Source organism: Vulpes lagopus, chromosome 2 (assembly GCF_018345385.1).
Source record: "Vulpes lagopus strain Blue_001 chromosome 2, ASM1834538v1, whole genome shotgun sequence".
Taxonomy (NCBI): domain Eukaryota; kingdom Metazoa; phylum Chordata; class Mammalia; order Carnivora; family Canidae; genus Vulpes; species Vulpes lagopus.
Genome location: NC_054825.1, coordinates 53,473,135 through 53,488,289, shown reverse-complemented (window position 1 = coordinate 53,488,289; position 15,155 = coordinate 53,473,135). Strand labels below are relative to the sequence as shown.

The 15,155-nt window shown below is 34.9% G+C and overlaps 1 protein-coding gene across 6 annotated transcripts in view; it reads right to left on the bottom strand.

The window, feature by feature from the left end:
* HERC1 (HECT and RLD domain containing E3 ubiquitin protein ligase family member 1) overlaps positions 1-15,155 on the bottom strand; it is a 189,982-nt gene that overhangs the window by 74,169 nt on the left and 100,658 nt on the right. For all 6 annotated transcript variants that reach the window (XM_041739213.1, XM_041739209.1, XM_041739249.1 and 3 more), the window contains 6 exons: positions 14,150-14,201; positions 6,788-7,056; positions 4,633-4,848; positions 3,863-3,983; positions 3,397-3,634; positions 3,051-3,244 (listed from right to left, as the gene is read on the bottom strand). In XM_041739213.1, coding sequence (XP_041595147.1) covers positions 3,051-3,244; positions 3,397-3,634; positions 3,863-3,983; positions 4,633-4,848; positions 6,788-7,056; positions 14,150-14,201 — 1,090 coding nt within the window. The remainder of the gene's footprint in view (positions 1-3,050; positions 3,245-3,396; positions 3,635-3,862; positions 3,984-4,632; positions 4,849-6,787; positions 7,057-14,149; positions 14,202-15,155) is intronic.

Genomic DNA, 15,155 nt, shown 5'->3' with positions numbered 1-15,155 from the left:
TGCAAACACCCTAAAATTGTATAAAAATTGTGTATTTGATTAGTAAGAGTTCACAACCTGAATCACATTTTCAAAAAGCCCCCAGCCCAATCAGATTAAGAATCACACCTTTAAAAAACTTTGTTTTCAGGTTCTAAAAGAAACAAATTTCTAGGCCTGAGTCTGATCTGCCTGAGCACCAGCTCAATGTGTAAAGATCTTTCATACAAACCTGCCCTGACCAATCTTTCCAGTTCTCTCACCAGCATCAGTACCAGACTCTCTCGTCACCCCTCATAGTCTCCTCTCCACCCTGCGCATTTTGAGGCCAGAGAACTATCTGCTCTTCCTATAATACACCATGTTCTACCAACATCTAACACCTTTCATACCATGTCAGCTTGGCAAAGTCCTACTCAGAGTCAAGGGGAAGAAGGATGCCAATGAGGCAGTTGCCCAGAATGTCAGTCTCTAGGGGCACTAAAACATATAAAATCATAACAATTTGGAAGCAGGAATACGTAGCACTTCTTTCAGGGAGATCCTGGCATGTCAAATTAAGGAATACAAAGACAAGTCACTAAGAGGAGACCTCAGCACCACGGGCCACACTTAGATGGCCAGGAATCTACCTTCACAGACATCTCATCTTAACTGGAGGACTTCTGTTCTGCTGAGATGAGTGTGCATGTCTATGACAGAATTAGAACACTGGCAATAATTAGAGACAATTGTACTCCTTTGCTATGTTTCCTCTACATGGTACTCTAACTCTTCTTTTAAATGCTAATGAGCAAATATTTTTATATCAGTTTAAAGAATATAGAATTATTATTCTGCCCTGGATACCCGCATATCATTCCAACCTTGTTTGTATACAATCCTTCAAAATCCAGTTCAAAAGCTACCTCTCTTCTATAAGGCCTTCTCTCTGGGTGAAGATCCTTGGGAAAATCTCTTGTATGAGGCCTCCATTCTACTCTCTATCCTTATTCCCAACAAGTATCTCTAACAAGATACTAAATTATTAAATTAACTGAAATTTGGAGACCTTAAATATATAAAGCTGGTTGATATATCTTGGTAATTCAGATGGTTTCAGTAGCAATACCATGTTTGAAGTGAAAGGTACACTTTACTTTCAGTTAAGTATTTTAGAGGGTTTGTGGGGTTATTAATAACTGGCCACTGCCGAAGAGAATCAGCCTCACTCCCAGCCATCCCCATGAACAAAGATTACAATGGCATTCTCTCTAAGATGACCTGAGAGGAATAGGATATGGATTCAGTCTGCTGTTATACCTGCCAAGATTCATTCATGGAAGAACTGCCTCTTTCCTTTTCTTCCTTTTCTTTCTTCTTCTTTCTTTCCTTCCTCCTCCCTCCTTCCCTCCCCCCTTCCTTCCTTTCCTTTCAGATTTTATTTACTTAAGAGAGTATGAGTGAGAGAGAGGACAAGCCAAGGGAGAGGAAGAGGGAAAGAGAGGAGCATACTCCTCCTTAAGCAGGGAGACAGACATGGGAGTCAATCCCAGTACCCTGGGATCATGACCTGAGCCAAAGGCAGACGCTTAACCGACTGAGCCACCCAGGCACCTCAAACTGTTCCTTTCTTTACTGGATATGGAAAGGCCCAGTTTTTCTGGGGACCTATAGATTGAGAAGTAACTCTATTGTGTCTTCTCTACTGTCTACCATGTGCTATATTAAGTACAAAATGGTGAAAAACTATTACCTTAACCACCTTATATTCCTCACTGGAACTCGGGAAAATAGGAGGTGGCATTAAACGCTTGTGTTTATTTTACCATGCCTTGTGAGTCTGCCCACGCTCTTTGTATAAGTACCACACTCTCTATATGAACAGGGAGAAGAAATTTGCCACAGGTTCAGCTTCTGAAATCAAAAGCTGGTACTTAATCAGACTTATACATCCTCCTAGATGCTAACTTAAAAGATTCAGCTATTTCTTCTGAGCTTCTTGTATTACACTGTTATTATTTGTTGGCATGTCTGCCGCTCTCATTACCCTAGAAGGTTCCTGAGAGTAGAGACAATATTTTATCATTTTTGTATCCACAGGGTATTTCCTCTATTCACTTGCATATCTATACATTATTTAAATATTACTTTATCTAATTTTAATATTATTGTAATATTCCAATACTGACATCCACACTCATAGCTCTTACTATGTGCCAGACACTGCTCTAAGTGCTTTACGTGTATTTAATTAATCGTCAAACACTCTTAGGAGGTTGGTTCTATTATACTTATTTTATAGATGAGGGAATTGGGGGCACAGAATAGTTAAGTAACTTGCCCTCTCTCTCTCATTCATTTATCTGGCTAGCTAGCTAGCTATCTGGTCCAGAGAGGATTTTAATGGCTCCCAGAGTTTATTATGGTAATAAGACATTGTAGTTTTGCAAAAATCTTTTAAATAAATTACTATTTTTAAACCTTTATTCCTTAATCATATAGCAGACAAAGGTAGTACTTTTGCTGTTAAGGGTTTAAAGTCTACCAAAATACAATATTCACTATAGTTTTTTAAAGCTATAAGCAGATGGTCATATTATAGCAATGAAGTATACAACAAGGTGACAGGAAACATAACAGCCTAGCAAGAAGTTTGGCTATTACAATTCTAACCTTGTTCCCAAATATGAAAACCCTTGGTCCTAGAGGGGCACTTAAGCAAAGACTATAGTTAAAGATGGGCAGTCAAGATCAAATGCTTAGGAAACATAACCTGGAAGAATCAGTCACCTAGAACCTGTAGATTCTCTAGAGCCAGGACACCCAAGGAGAAGCTGAACCTAGAGAGGGAGCAGTATGGTCACTGCCTCAGGGCCAACATACTCTAGGAATAGAAGTTTCATTCAGAAGCTCAGCTAAATCAAACATATTTAGAGAGAAAAGGGGCTTATAAATGAACACACAAAATTTCTTTCAAAAATATTCCTTCGTGTCTCACAACAAAAAGAAGTCTACATTCTAATGATATTCACACAACAAGGACTCAGTAAACGCTTGTGAACGATGACACAGAAAAGGGTTTATGCTACCTCTGAAATCTTTCTTCTCAGTTTCTCCACTGGAGTCAACTTTTTTCTCTTCTTCTTCACCCTCTTCTCCTTCCCCTTCTCCAAAAGAGGCCATAAGTAGTACACCAGCTTGGGACAACAAATTCTTCAACTGACTACAGAGTAGATCCAACAAGGACTGAACTACTTTGGGGCTCAATTTATCAGCATATGTCCTACATGAAGTAACAGGAAAAAATCAGTGGTAATAACACAGCCGGGCAATTGTGCTTAAACATATTAAGGAGACTAGGAGGAAATGGAAATTACTAAAATGTGAAAAGACCAAGTCCCACCATAGTTCCACCGAGACATCTATAATGCTCACCCTGTAGTGATGGCTAGGATCTGGAGCAATCTTGTACTAGCCACCTTTAAAGCTGTGCTAAGTTGGGAAACACCAGTCTTTGGCAACAACTGCAGAGGCTGTCCTAGCATGGTGTCTGTGCCACACAACTGTGACAATACATTTAGTAGCCCAGTGGAAATTGCTAAAGAAACATCCACTGGTTGATAGTGAACACTCAGAGCAAAAACTGTAACCAAAAGGAGACGTTGCTGGGCTTCTAGAAAAGAAAGAAAAAAGAAACACAACTGAGAATCTTTTTTGAAGTAAACAAAGCATTTACTAAAATAAATCATATTCCAAAATATAAATAGTAATGTAGAACACTATTACATTTTCAATATTTATTCTCTACCGTAAATTGACCTACTAATGTTAAAACAAAATGTAGAACACCTTAAGTATCTAGTATAAAATATAACTTATATTTGTGGAGGCAGTTACTCACCAATGTGATGCTTGTTTGCTTGCAGAGCTCTCTCTAGGGTAGCAGACAATTGTTGATAAATTTTATGCACGGCCACCTGGATTTCAATCTGAATATTTCTTTTAGCTGCTCTGATCCCATCCTGAATTATACATAAAGATTTACTTTTTGTATTAGTAACAATAATACCTCCTACCCAAATAAAAGTAATGGCATTTTATCTCACTCTATGATAAAGTCCTATGGTAGTTTTTAATTATTCAGTATATTTTAGTATGTAAAAGCTTTATAATAAATTTATATTTAAATGCTTGACAGTTCTTCATTCTATATAATCTTTCTCCTTTCCCACAAAGCAATTTTTCTTCTCTAAATAGGGAAGACATAAAGAGAACACTTAAAGAATTTTTTTTCAAGCCACCAGAGAAACTAGGTAAAATGATTAAATGCAAATGCAAATTCTTGAAATCCATCCTCCCAAACACTAATCTCTATCCCAAATTAGATCTATCTCTCTCCAATTTGGCTAAGGGTTAAGAAAACTGAGCCAGCAAAGAATCTACAAGAACAACAGTAAAGATGCTCACCTGATCCCAACTATACTATTACTCAGGAAACTAAACCAATGAGATATCTTTGAGTCATTTAAAAGTCTTTTTACCTTTAAACCTCAATCTTAAACACCAGAACATTCAGCATTATTAAACTGATTTGTTAAAAAAAAAAAATAATAATAATAATCTGAATGTACTGCAAGGTGTCATCCTCATGACAACAGATCTACCACCCACCTGATAGTGATGCAATCGGCCACTCTCTCCTTTGGTTCCTGCATGTCCCACAGTGCCTAAACCAAAACATCCTGCTAGAAACTGCAGCCTCACAGATGTGAGCAGCGTGGATGACTGGAAGCCTGCACTTGACCTGCTTCCTGCCAGAGAGATGCTACCTTTTTCTTCCATCCCAGACAACAGAACAAGGATCTGGTGAAGTGCTTCTAGACGAAGCTTGAGAAAAGTAAAATAAATATATTTTAGAGTCCTTCACTGAATTGAGACCCAAAGGAATTCCAGCATAGATCATGTATTACTTAGCACACAGAAAACTCTGACATTTCTTAGAAATCTATTCTCTTAAACATTTTATTATTATGACTTTTAAAATAAAAATATTTCTAAGACCTTTATAAGCACATGTCTGTATAAAAGAGGCTACACAGGACAACGAGTAAAATAGATTTGGGTGTAAGAGACCTATGTGGCCTTGGGAAACTCATTTGACTTCCTGAATCTCAGTTTCGTCATGTGTCAAATGAGGCTATTACTGTAATACTTTAATCTACTCACATAGTTATTGTGATGCTCATGAGGATACATAGGTGAAGGTTTCAAAACCATAGGTACTATGATTATTGCTTCCTTCACTTATAATAGAGTTATATAGAATGACTACTATTTAATCAAGAATTAGAAAAGGTTTTTCTGAAAGATTTCTCTGTGGTTCTCTTGAACATCTGGCTCTATCTTCCCTAGGAATACCCACCAACCTCTGTGGCCAATCAGTCTACCCTTTAAAAAAAAAAAAAAAAAAAGCCTTTTATTTTGAAATAATTTTTTTTTAAAGAATTGGAGCATACAGTTCTTTTTTATTTATTTCTTTTTTTAATTTTTTTATTTATTTATGATAGTCACAGAGAGAGAGAGAGAGAGAGAGGCAGAGACACAGGCAGAGGGAGAAGCAGGCTCCATGCACCGGGAGCCCGACGTGGGATTCGATCCCGGGTCTCCAGGATCGCACCCTGGGCCAAAGGCAGGCGCCCAACCGCTGCGCCACCCAGGGATCCCATTTTGAAATAATTATACATCTAATAACTGTACAGAAAAGTTGAAAGATGGTACAGATGTTTCCTGTATGCCTCCCCCTACTTTCCACTAAGGTCATCACCTCAGGTAACTATGTATCAAAACTGAGAAATGAACACTGCTACAACACTGTAACTAAGCCACAGGCTTTATTTGGATTTCACCAGTTTACCCATAATGTCCCTTTTTTTGTTCCAAAATCCAATCCCAGATGGCCTGTTATATTTAACCATCATGTTTCCTTAGGTTCCTTTAATCTGTGACAGTTTCCATCTTTCCTTTGGAAGAGCCATTTATGTATTTTATAGAATGTCCCTCAGTTTGGGTTTACCTGATATTTTCTCATGATTGGACTAGAGTTATGGATTTGGGGGAAAATATCATAAAGTCTTTTCATTACATTATTTTCAGATATGCATGACATTATCATAACTTATTACTGATGATGTTAATCTTGATCACTTGGTTAAGGTAATGTCTGCTGGGTTTCTGCAATGTAAGATTACTAATTTTTTCCCTTTTTTTAATACTCTGTAAGCCCTGAGCTACTAAATCCAGCCTCCTTGGAAAAGAAAGGTGGAATTAAGCTCCTGAAAGGAAGAGTATTGAAGAATTTGTGTACAGGTTAAAACCAGAATAATTAATAAATATCTTGAGGAAGATAAGCTATACAGACATCTTATGCCTCCTTACAGTTTTGCTCTCCAATTTGGCTAATTTTAGTATTCATCATTATTACTGTGGTGTTCTAATCTAGCCCCTTTAAGTGGAGACAAATGGGTCAAAACTGGGGGCTCTAAGAAGCCAATTTGTATGCTCACCAGCCAGTCTCACTCTAGTTTCTAGGAGACAAGGAAAGACTTATGATTAAAGTATCTGGCTCTTGCTAAGAGATGGCAATTAAAAATGTATTTTTGTCCACTTCAAACAAAATATTAAACTGTTTTAGTTATGATAGTGACATCAAAAAGTTCAGAAGGAGGAAAGGGAAGTAGAAGTCAATAGGAAAAGTTTTTCCTATTATTGTACAGTCAGTGATTTAAGTTTCCATAGTGCCTCATGAGGAGTAAATATCAACACTTACTTCTGCCCTTAATTGCTGCTGTTCCATTGCAATGATGGAGGCCTGGGGACTTGTAGACATACTTTCTTCCGGTTCCTTAAAACCTGGGGCATTCCCCACATCTCCACTCACAAAACTTACAACATTTTCAATCAAAGTATGAACTCCCAAAGACTTGGTCAGATCAAAATCAGACTCAAAGGAGTAAGAAGAGTTGCATAACCAGTCTCTGCTATGTTTCAGGCGAGCCCAAGAGTCACTCAGGGATTCCAACTGACTATGCAGAGGACCTACATACAAACAGAACAAACGTGTATCAGTGACAACAGGGAGAGCATACATTCTGAAACTAGACGAGGGCTGAGTGCTGCTACCATACCAACTGGTGAGAAATGGACACTCATGTTTGAAAACATGCATGCATTACGTGAATTTGAGCAAAATGCTTTGGTAAAAAACAACAAACAAACAAAAACTAGAGCAATGTAAGAAAATAAAGGGAAAGCCCTGTTTGATGTATCAGTGTCTCTGTAAGCGCTTTAGCAACACGCTGCCACAAGAAAAAGAAAGGCAGAAGCTGCTCTCAAAATGCTTAGCTTAAAATGCTCTGCAGTATTAAACCAGGCCATCATTTATGAACAAAAAAGTACTAGACACTTGGAACACTGCTGGTAAGACCTAACAGTAATAGGGCTTCATCTGATTTAACATTATTTTTGCAAAGAGGATGTTAAAACTGAGCAAAGTGTCTACATATCTACAATGAAACATTACCAAAAAATGAATATAGAAGGGCAAGTAAACTTACACAAAAAAGGAGACACAAACATCACCCTTTGGGTTTCATTAATATAAGGAATACTTTCACTGTGTCATATGCATATTTATTGCAGGTTGTGAAACTCCTATATAGAAGAAGCAAAGTTTCACAGACAAGAATATATGAGATTTACTGTAAAATGGTATCTATTTAAAATTACCAACTGATGCCACAACAGTTGCTAGATATAATACCATTAGTTTTGCCAGTGGGCATTTTGTAGACTAATAGAGTAAAACGTAAGACAACAAATATGTTAGTATGTTTGAACTCAACAATTGTCCAAGTCACATGCCAATATAAATGGTTCAATTCTTATAAACTTTGTCTTTTTAAATTTAATTCATCTCAGGTACATGAATTAGATTAATCATAATCCTCGGCTCATGATATACTCTCATCATTGGTCCACACGTTGCCTGCTTCTGTGTTTATTTATAATAAATGTGAACATAAGAACTAGAAAATTGGTATTAACTTTATCTACCTATCTAACCTATCTCTCCCTATCTCCTCCTATTTAAGGCTGTCATTATCCCTAATCTGGGTTTATCATTCTTCTGCTTTTATTAATGCTAAATATTGTTTTATCTTATAAGTAGTCCTAAGACAAATAATGTTTAGTTTTAGTGAGTTTTGACTTTATAAAAAAATATCATTTTATGTCATCTTTTTGGGCATACTCTCTTCCACCAATATAATACTGTTAATATGCACTCACGTTATTGCATGTAGCCACAGTTCATTTGTACGAGTGCTGTATAATGTCCTATCATGTAACTATACCAAATGTCTCTATTAGGAATGCATCTTACTGTACCCAATAAAATATGCATTCCAAAGATTATATTTGTTGCATTACTAGATGAAAAAGACTTGGGAAGAGAACTACTTAAAACACTAATGCCCACAGAGAAAACAAATTAAGACAATATTGACTTATTTCTGAATTAGTATTCTGGTGTGAGTAAAACCCAGGACTTCAAAATCAGATGTAGAAATTCAGCTATTATAAAGTAACTAAAATAATTTATAAGCATTCTACTAGAATAATTTAGAATGGCAACAAATATATGGTTTATCTGCCTTCCATGTTTCAGCAAGAATTCTTAAGATTAAAAAATGCTGAATTTTCAGTCTTACTGAGCATGAAAAATAATCTGAAAAACTCCCCAAACTGTATAGCTAAGTATTTTTTCATGTAAGTTAGAAAAGAATAAAGAAATCCAAAGAATAATGTCAAGGATGGATAATGTATTAAATTAAAAATGACATTTAAAGAATAAAGCAGAAGGTAATTTTAAAAAAAGAAATAATCATTTTCCATTCTTTAGGCACCCCAAATTCAGAATCTGGAAATAGCCTTAAGTTACAAATGATAGTTTTTGGCTCTTTGCACTGAACTTCTTTGTTCAATAATAACATTTCAGAATAAAAAGTTCTTCTGTTTTCCAATACTTACAAATTACTTTTCAAAATCAAAAAGATATGTGCAACAAGCTAGTGTTAGAACCACAGAAGTAGGAGAGACCTTGAAAATTATGTAGAACTCAATTTCCAACTGAGGAAAAAGAGACTCAAAAAATCGATCTGTTAATAATGTGAATTCCTTAATTTTATGGGAGGGAAGTGATCTTACATACTCCTGTTATTAATCAAAGTCATGAGTCACTAGTCATGGAAATGTCAATTGCCTGCTTGCACAAAGGTTCAACTGTGAGGAATATACAAAGAATGAATTGCCTTAACATACCTCAAAATGTTCTAGGAATGAGTGGACAACCAATTAAAATCCTCTTTACAAATTAAAGCAGGGGTTAAACTTTCTGTATAGTGTCAGAAAGTAAACATTTTAGGTTTTTGTGGGTCATAAAGGTCTGTACTACAACCACTCAACTCTTGCTATAGTAGGAAAGCAGTCATAGACAATATATAAACAAATGAGTGTTGGCTATGTTCCAAAAAAACCCTTATTTACAAAAAAAGGTAACAGGCCAGACTTGGCTCACTAGGCATAGTTTGCTGACCCCAATGTAAGAAATGCAACTTATTAGATATATGACTCAAACATAACTTTGTATGACTAAAAGAAAAAACAAGAAAAACATTATATGAAAGCATTAGGATAAATAAATAGAATAAATATTTAGGCTGACTTAAAAAATACTTTAAAACAAAAACTTACATTATGGAAATGAGAAATGAAAAAACTCTTAGTCTTAAAAAATTTTTTTAACAACCTGGTATCTTTGGTTTGTTCAATATTGTTTCATTTGAATATAGGAAATACTGTGTCTGAAAAGTACAACAAAAGCTTCTGTAGAGTAATGGTGACTAAGTCCAGTTCTTACTTAGTATTAATTCACTCATCTAACTATAAAAAGAAAATATAGTCTAACAAGAAATTTTTGAGGTTGTTTACTTGTCCTTACAACTTTGGCTCTTAAATGGAATTTTCAAAATGAACATGGCAGAGCTGCAATACATACTTTATAAACCATAAAATATGTAGGCAAGCTAAAAGGGGAAAAAAATTAAACATGCCATCATGTACTTGCTTGAAGCTCTTCTTTTTTCTGGGGCTCAACTGGCCAAAAAGGAGTAAATACACTACCACACAAGAATCAGAAGACAAAAGGAGAAATTTGATACAGGAGACAACATTTACATTTGCTCTTCTTCATATAATCTAATTTGAAATGCATAGTTACAATAGCATTTCACCCATACATGTTAAACCACAAAACACACATGCTGATAAATGTTTCCAGTATTACTATAGCTGTAAAACTCTAACACTTTAAAGACTTAGGGAGTAAAAAAATCAAACCATGTAATATTTTAACTAAGAAGACTGCTGATGTTGTTTTGGTATCCCTTCCACCATTTTTCACTGCAATCAGCTTCAGCTTAAGTATGAAAACTACAGTTAAGTAACTGCAAAAAGGTATCTTTCAGTGAAGGATGAGCTCAGTTCAACACAACTACAACAAGTCTAAGTATTTTTCAAAGTACCAAAATACCAACACATTTAACAGGCTTTGTCAAAAAAATCTGACAAGCTGCTATAAGAATTAAATTTGTTGGTATGTTTTAAGCGATCAGAATGATGATGACTGGCACAGATAAGCAGTTTATAGGTGTTTAAAGAATGCAAATGTCATATTATCTCTAATATACTAAACAGAAATATATTTCACCTATCTCTTTTTTTTAATATTTAAAGATTTTTATTTATTTATTCATGAGAGACACAGAGAGAGAGAGGCAGAGACACAGGCAGAGGGAGAAGCAGGATCCATGCAGGGAGCCCGACGTGGGACCTGATCCCAGGTCTCCAGGGTCATGCCTGGGCTAAACCGCTGCACCACTGGGGCTGCCCACCTATCTCTTTTTAAAGTAATTTATGACCTTTGGCTTTAGAATTTAGCTTCTATACCTCCATAGAGCTGAACAAGTTGACTGAACTAAATTTATTTGCTCACTTTGTTCTACCCCTTCCTACTATATGTGCTTGCTTGAACCAACTATGAAATATTAACAGGAGTGAGGGCAGAAGAAGCAATCCTGGTTCAACAGCATGAATCCTAGTATTTCCTTTTTTTTTCTTTTTTAAAGATTTTTTTTTAATTTTTTTAAAATTTTTTTTATTTATTTATGATAGTCACAGAGAGAGAGAGAGAGAGAGGCAGAGACACAGGCAGAGGAAGAAACAGGCTCCATGCACCGGGAGCCTGACGTGGGACTCAATCCCGGGTCTCCAGGATCACACTGGGCTGAAGGCGGCGCTAAACCGCTGAGCCACCCGGGCTGTCCAAATTCTAGTATTTCCAATGCCAAATACTGAAATGATAGGCACAAGTCACTCCCAAGGAGCAGTTTCTGGAAGTACAATAAGAGCAACTAAAAAGTATATACAACCAGTAATTGTTACTGATATAACCATTTAACTTCAGTAAATGGGACATAATTAACCGCTGTTATAGCTAATTTTTATTAGGTTTTAATAACTCAGGACCACCAAGACTAATTATTATAAAAGCTATATAAGGGGAAAAGTTTACATTTCCTCCTTAAAATATTAGAAAGGGGTTAACAAGTGTGTAGAAGAATTCTCACTTGGCTGGACATTACTTTTCCTCCATTGCTCAAGTTAGAATCACAACACCTAAATGGCCCTAAACAATTCTCAGACATAGTAGGCTCATTTGCCCTACTGAAGATAGGCATACTAAAGGCTTATGGCATCTGGTCCATATTGGCAATAAATAATGAAAAAGTAGGATAGCTTGTTTTACCATTATTTAAGAGCAAAACAAAATTTAAAAACCACTGTGGTTAGAAGGTAGTCATTAAACATACATGATCTTTAAAAAAAAAAAATTCCTTTCAAAATATATTCTCCTAAATGTATTTTCAATGTCTATTTCTTTAAAGAAAGAAATCCATAATAAAACTAGCAAGTGTACATTTTCATTGTTTAATCCACAAGCTCTAGGATTCATTAGATTGAAAACTACTTATTTTTGCTGTCCTTCCTAAAACAGTATTTCTACTTTCTAGTCACCTATTCCTAGGAACAAAGCCATCAGCAGATTCTTCTCTGAGAACATTAAAATGTAATGATTACTAAACTGGCACCATATTAAGTGATATCATAAAAATTTATATAACTAGTTTGCCTCCTTATCATAATTTCCTAAGGGGGTAATTAAAAAAAAAAAAAAAACTTTTCCCATGAGGTCATACGTTTTCCAACAAAATAAATTCTAACAGGTAAACAGATTTCAGTACTACCTTGAGCTTTTTGGAAAAGGTGGTTTATCCACAAACAAAACTAAGATTAACGGTTTAATTCATTTGTATTTACTTAGATCTAAAACTACAGAAACTCCACATCTACGTATAGGATAATTATTTGAAAACTTGAACAGGTAGCAACTCTAAGAAAATAATTCTTAAGTGTTAATCATAATTTCTCCTAAGTAATTTACACTTGAATTCTAGGCTATGCTTAATTCAAAATAAACCATTTTCTATTTTATTCTACACATTACTTTGCCACATGCTATCACTGCTAATATAGACTAAATCTCATATTTGTATTTCCATAAACAAGATAAGGATTTGAGAGAAAAGAACAATTTTAGCTAATGGACTAACATATTTAAATATAATTGGTATAGTAGGCGGCTCTTTAACTACAGACTGGATCCCTTATGCTACTCAGTAAGTCTGGAATCATCTTCTCTCTAGCACCAAATGATACGCATTCATTAATAGAAATTTTAGCAACAAGGTTCACCTGAATTAACCAAAAATTTAATTCTTAAGTCAGGTGGGTTAAGGAAAAGGATTCTCTTGCTAATCATGGCACATGAACTGCCAATTTTCAAAGAATTAGAAAATAATAAAGTACATATTGCACATTAAACATTATTTAATTTTCTTCATATCACAAATACCTTAAAATTTTTTAGAAACCCAACAGCTATGTTATACTCTCCAAAGACTTTCCAAGAAAGAAATTTCTAGTGATTATTCCTAATATTTCTGAAAAATTATTCTCTGTATTTTAATTATAATTAAAAGACAAAATATTGTCATATTTTATTCTATAGAAGTACCAACATTTCTTCTTCTAAGTTATAAACACAAAAATGAAAAAACTGTGCATTTCTTCCCCTTATTCCTTAGTTTTCCCTCATTTCTCAGTTTTTCTCCTATGGGGGGAACCTAACATCCTGCCAAGGAAGCTATGAAGTAAAGGGTTTCCTTTTGAAGTACAGAAGATTTAATATCATAGGAAAAATATTTTGCCACAGGCTTTTAAAAAATTGCCACTAGTGCCAATTTTAGACATCTCACATTTTCACACCTGCAGTATAAATGGGTTTAATAAAAGTGTCAATTAATAGAGAATAATATTTGGGACAGTTTTCAGTTTTCCTTAATTTAGATTCTCTGAAACTGCTGTCCTTTCCATATATTTGTATATACAACCAAGAGTTTAAGTATATTATTCACTAAGATAGAGCTTCTAACAAACAAGCTTAATTAATGCCTGATAGCACTCTAAAACTGTTCCTCATGGGAAAATTTCTGCCTAGAAATCCTAAGTTCATGCTTTACATGCTTTATCTTAAGCAGCACAGAGGAAAAAAGTGGAAACTTTCTAAAGTGTGTATGCATATGTAGGAGGGTGAATGGAGGAGAGTTCTCCCTGAAACACCTTTTCAACTATGGCAATTATACCAGTGAACTAAAACATGGCAAATCATGTACATAACCCCCATAACGTAAAGCACTGCTTCTGGAGTTCCATAGGACTTTTTACAAAGTCAAAACACATGACAAATGAGAAACAGAACTGATTATTAATCCTAGACATTTCTATATTTTAAAAGGGTATATATTTTAAAGAGAATGATCTTCCTTTTAAGTCTTTCAAGATGTTTCTAAATTTGTTTCTGCAATAATGCTTCAATGACAATCATATCTAAATCATCAGATATAAAAACAGCTACTTTATTTAACCAGATTTTCAATTTCTTAATACCTACCTCTCTTTCTATGAGATGATGCCAAGTCCAAATCAACATTTCGTCTTCCACTCTATTAAGTTAAAAATAAACAATAAAATTTAGTTGTTTTATATAAGTTTTAATATTAGAATAAAAATATATATAATTATAGCAATGTGCTACTTACTCACTACTCAAATAAGACATACAAAGTCCTTAAAAACCCACTGAAAACAGCTCTAAGAAAGCCCAAGTATGTAACTCTCAGATACTAAAATACAAAGTCAAGGTATACACTAACAAACATTACAAAGTAGCAGAAGTTTTTCTTTGTTGTCATGTTTTCTTCTTTGGAACCTTTGTCTTTTATTTTCCAAATACACTATGATCTTATTAATACCCTCTAGATGTCTAAAGCTCCCAGTAGTAAAGTCCCATTCTCAAAAATTATTACTTGCCCTATTCTCAACTTACATTCTTTTCAAAAGCCCCACTAGTCTTCACTAGGTGTTTAGAGGAAGATAATCTGATGAATCCATACTAATAGAAAAATAACAGTCCTAAACCTTCTAGCAGTATTTTAAAAGATTTTAAAATGTTTTTAAAAGCCTGTTAAATATAGAAATCTCAAATTGGTGAAACTGCAGACTGTTATAAAACAATGAAGGCTTTCAAGAAGAAGTATATTTCCATTGGGGCGGGGGTATAGACAACTATCTACTTTGCTCATGCAGCCAACCAAAGACAACTCATAGACAGTTTATTTTTGCACAGACTTGACATTATAGTCTTAGGAATTTCATTTGTACTCTATCATACAATAAAAAAAAATTGTGGCAAAGAAGAAAGGCTGAAGAAATGACAAAATAGATTGATTTAGGAAATGCCATTATAGAAAATTATAACTTGGTCACACACAGACACATGTACCTACACTGTGGATAAACACATTTTGTCTTACACACACACACACACACACACACACACACCCCAAAAATAAGTATAGTGTCAGATCATTTGGTGCTGGACAAAATACCAAATGTCA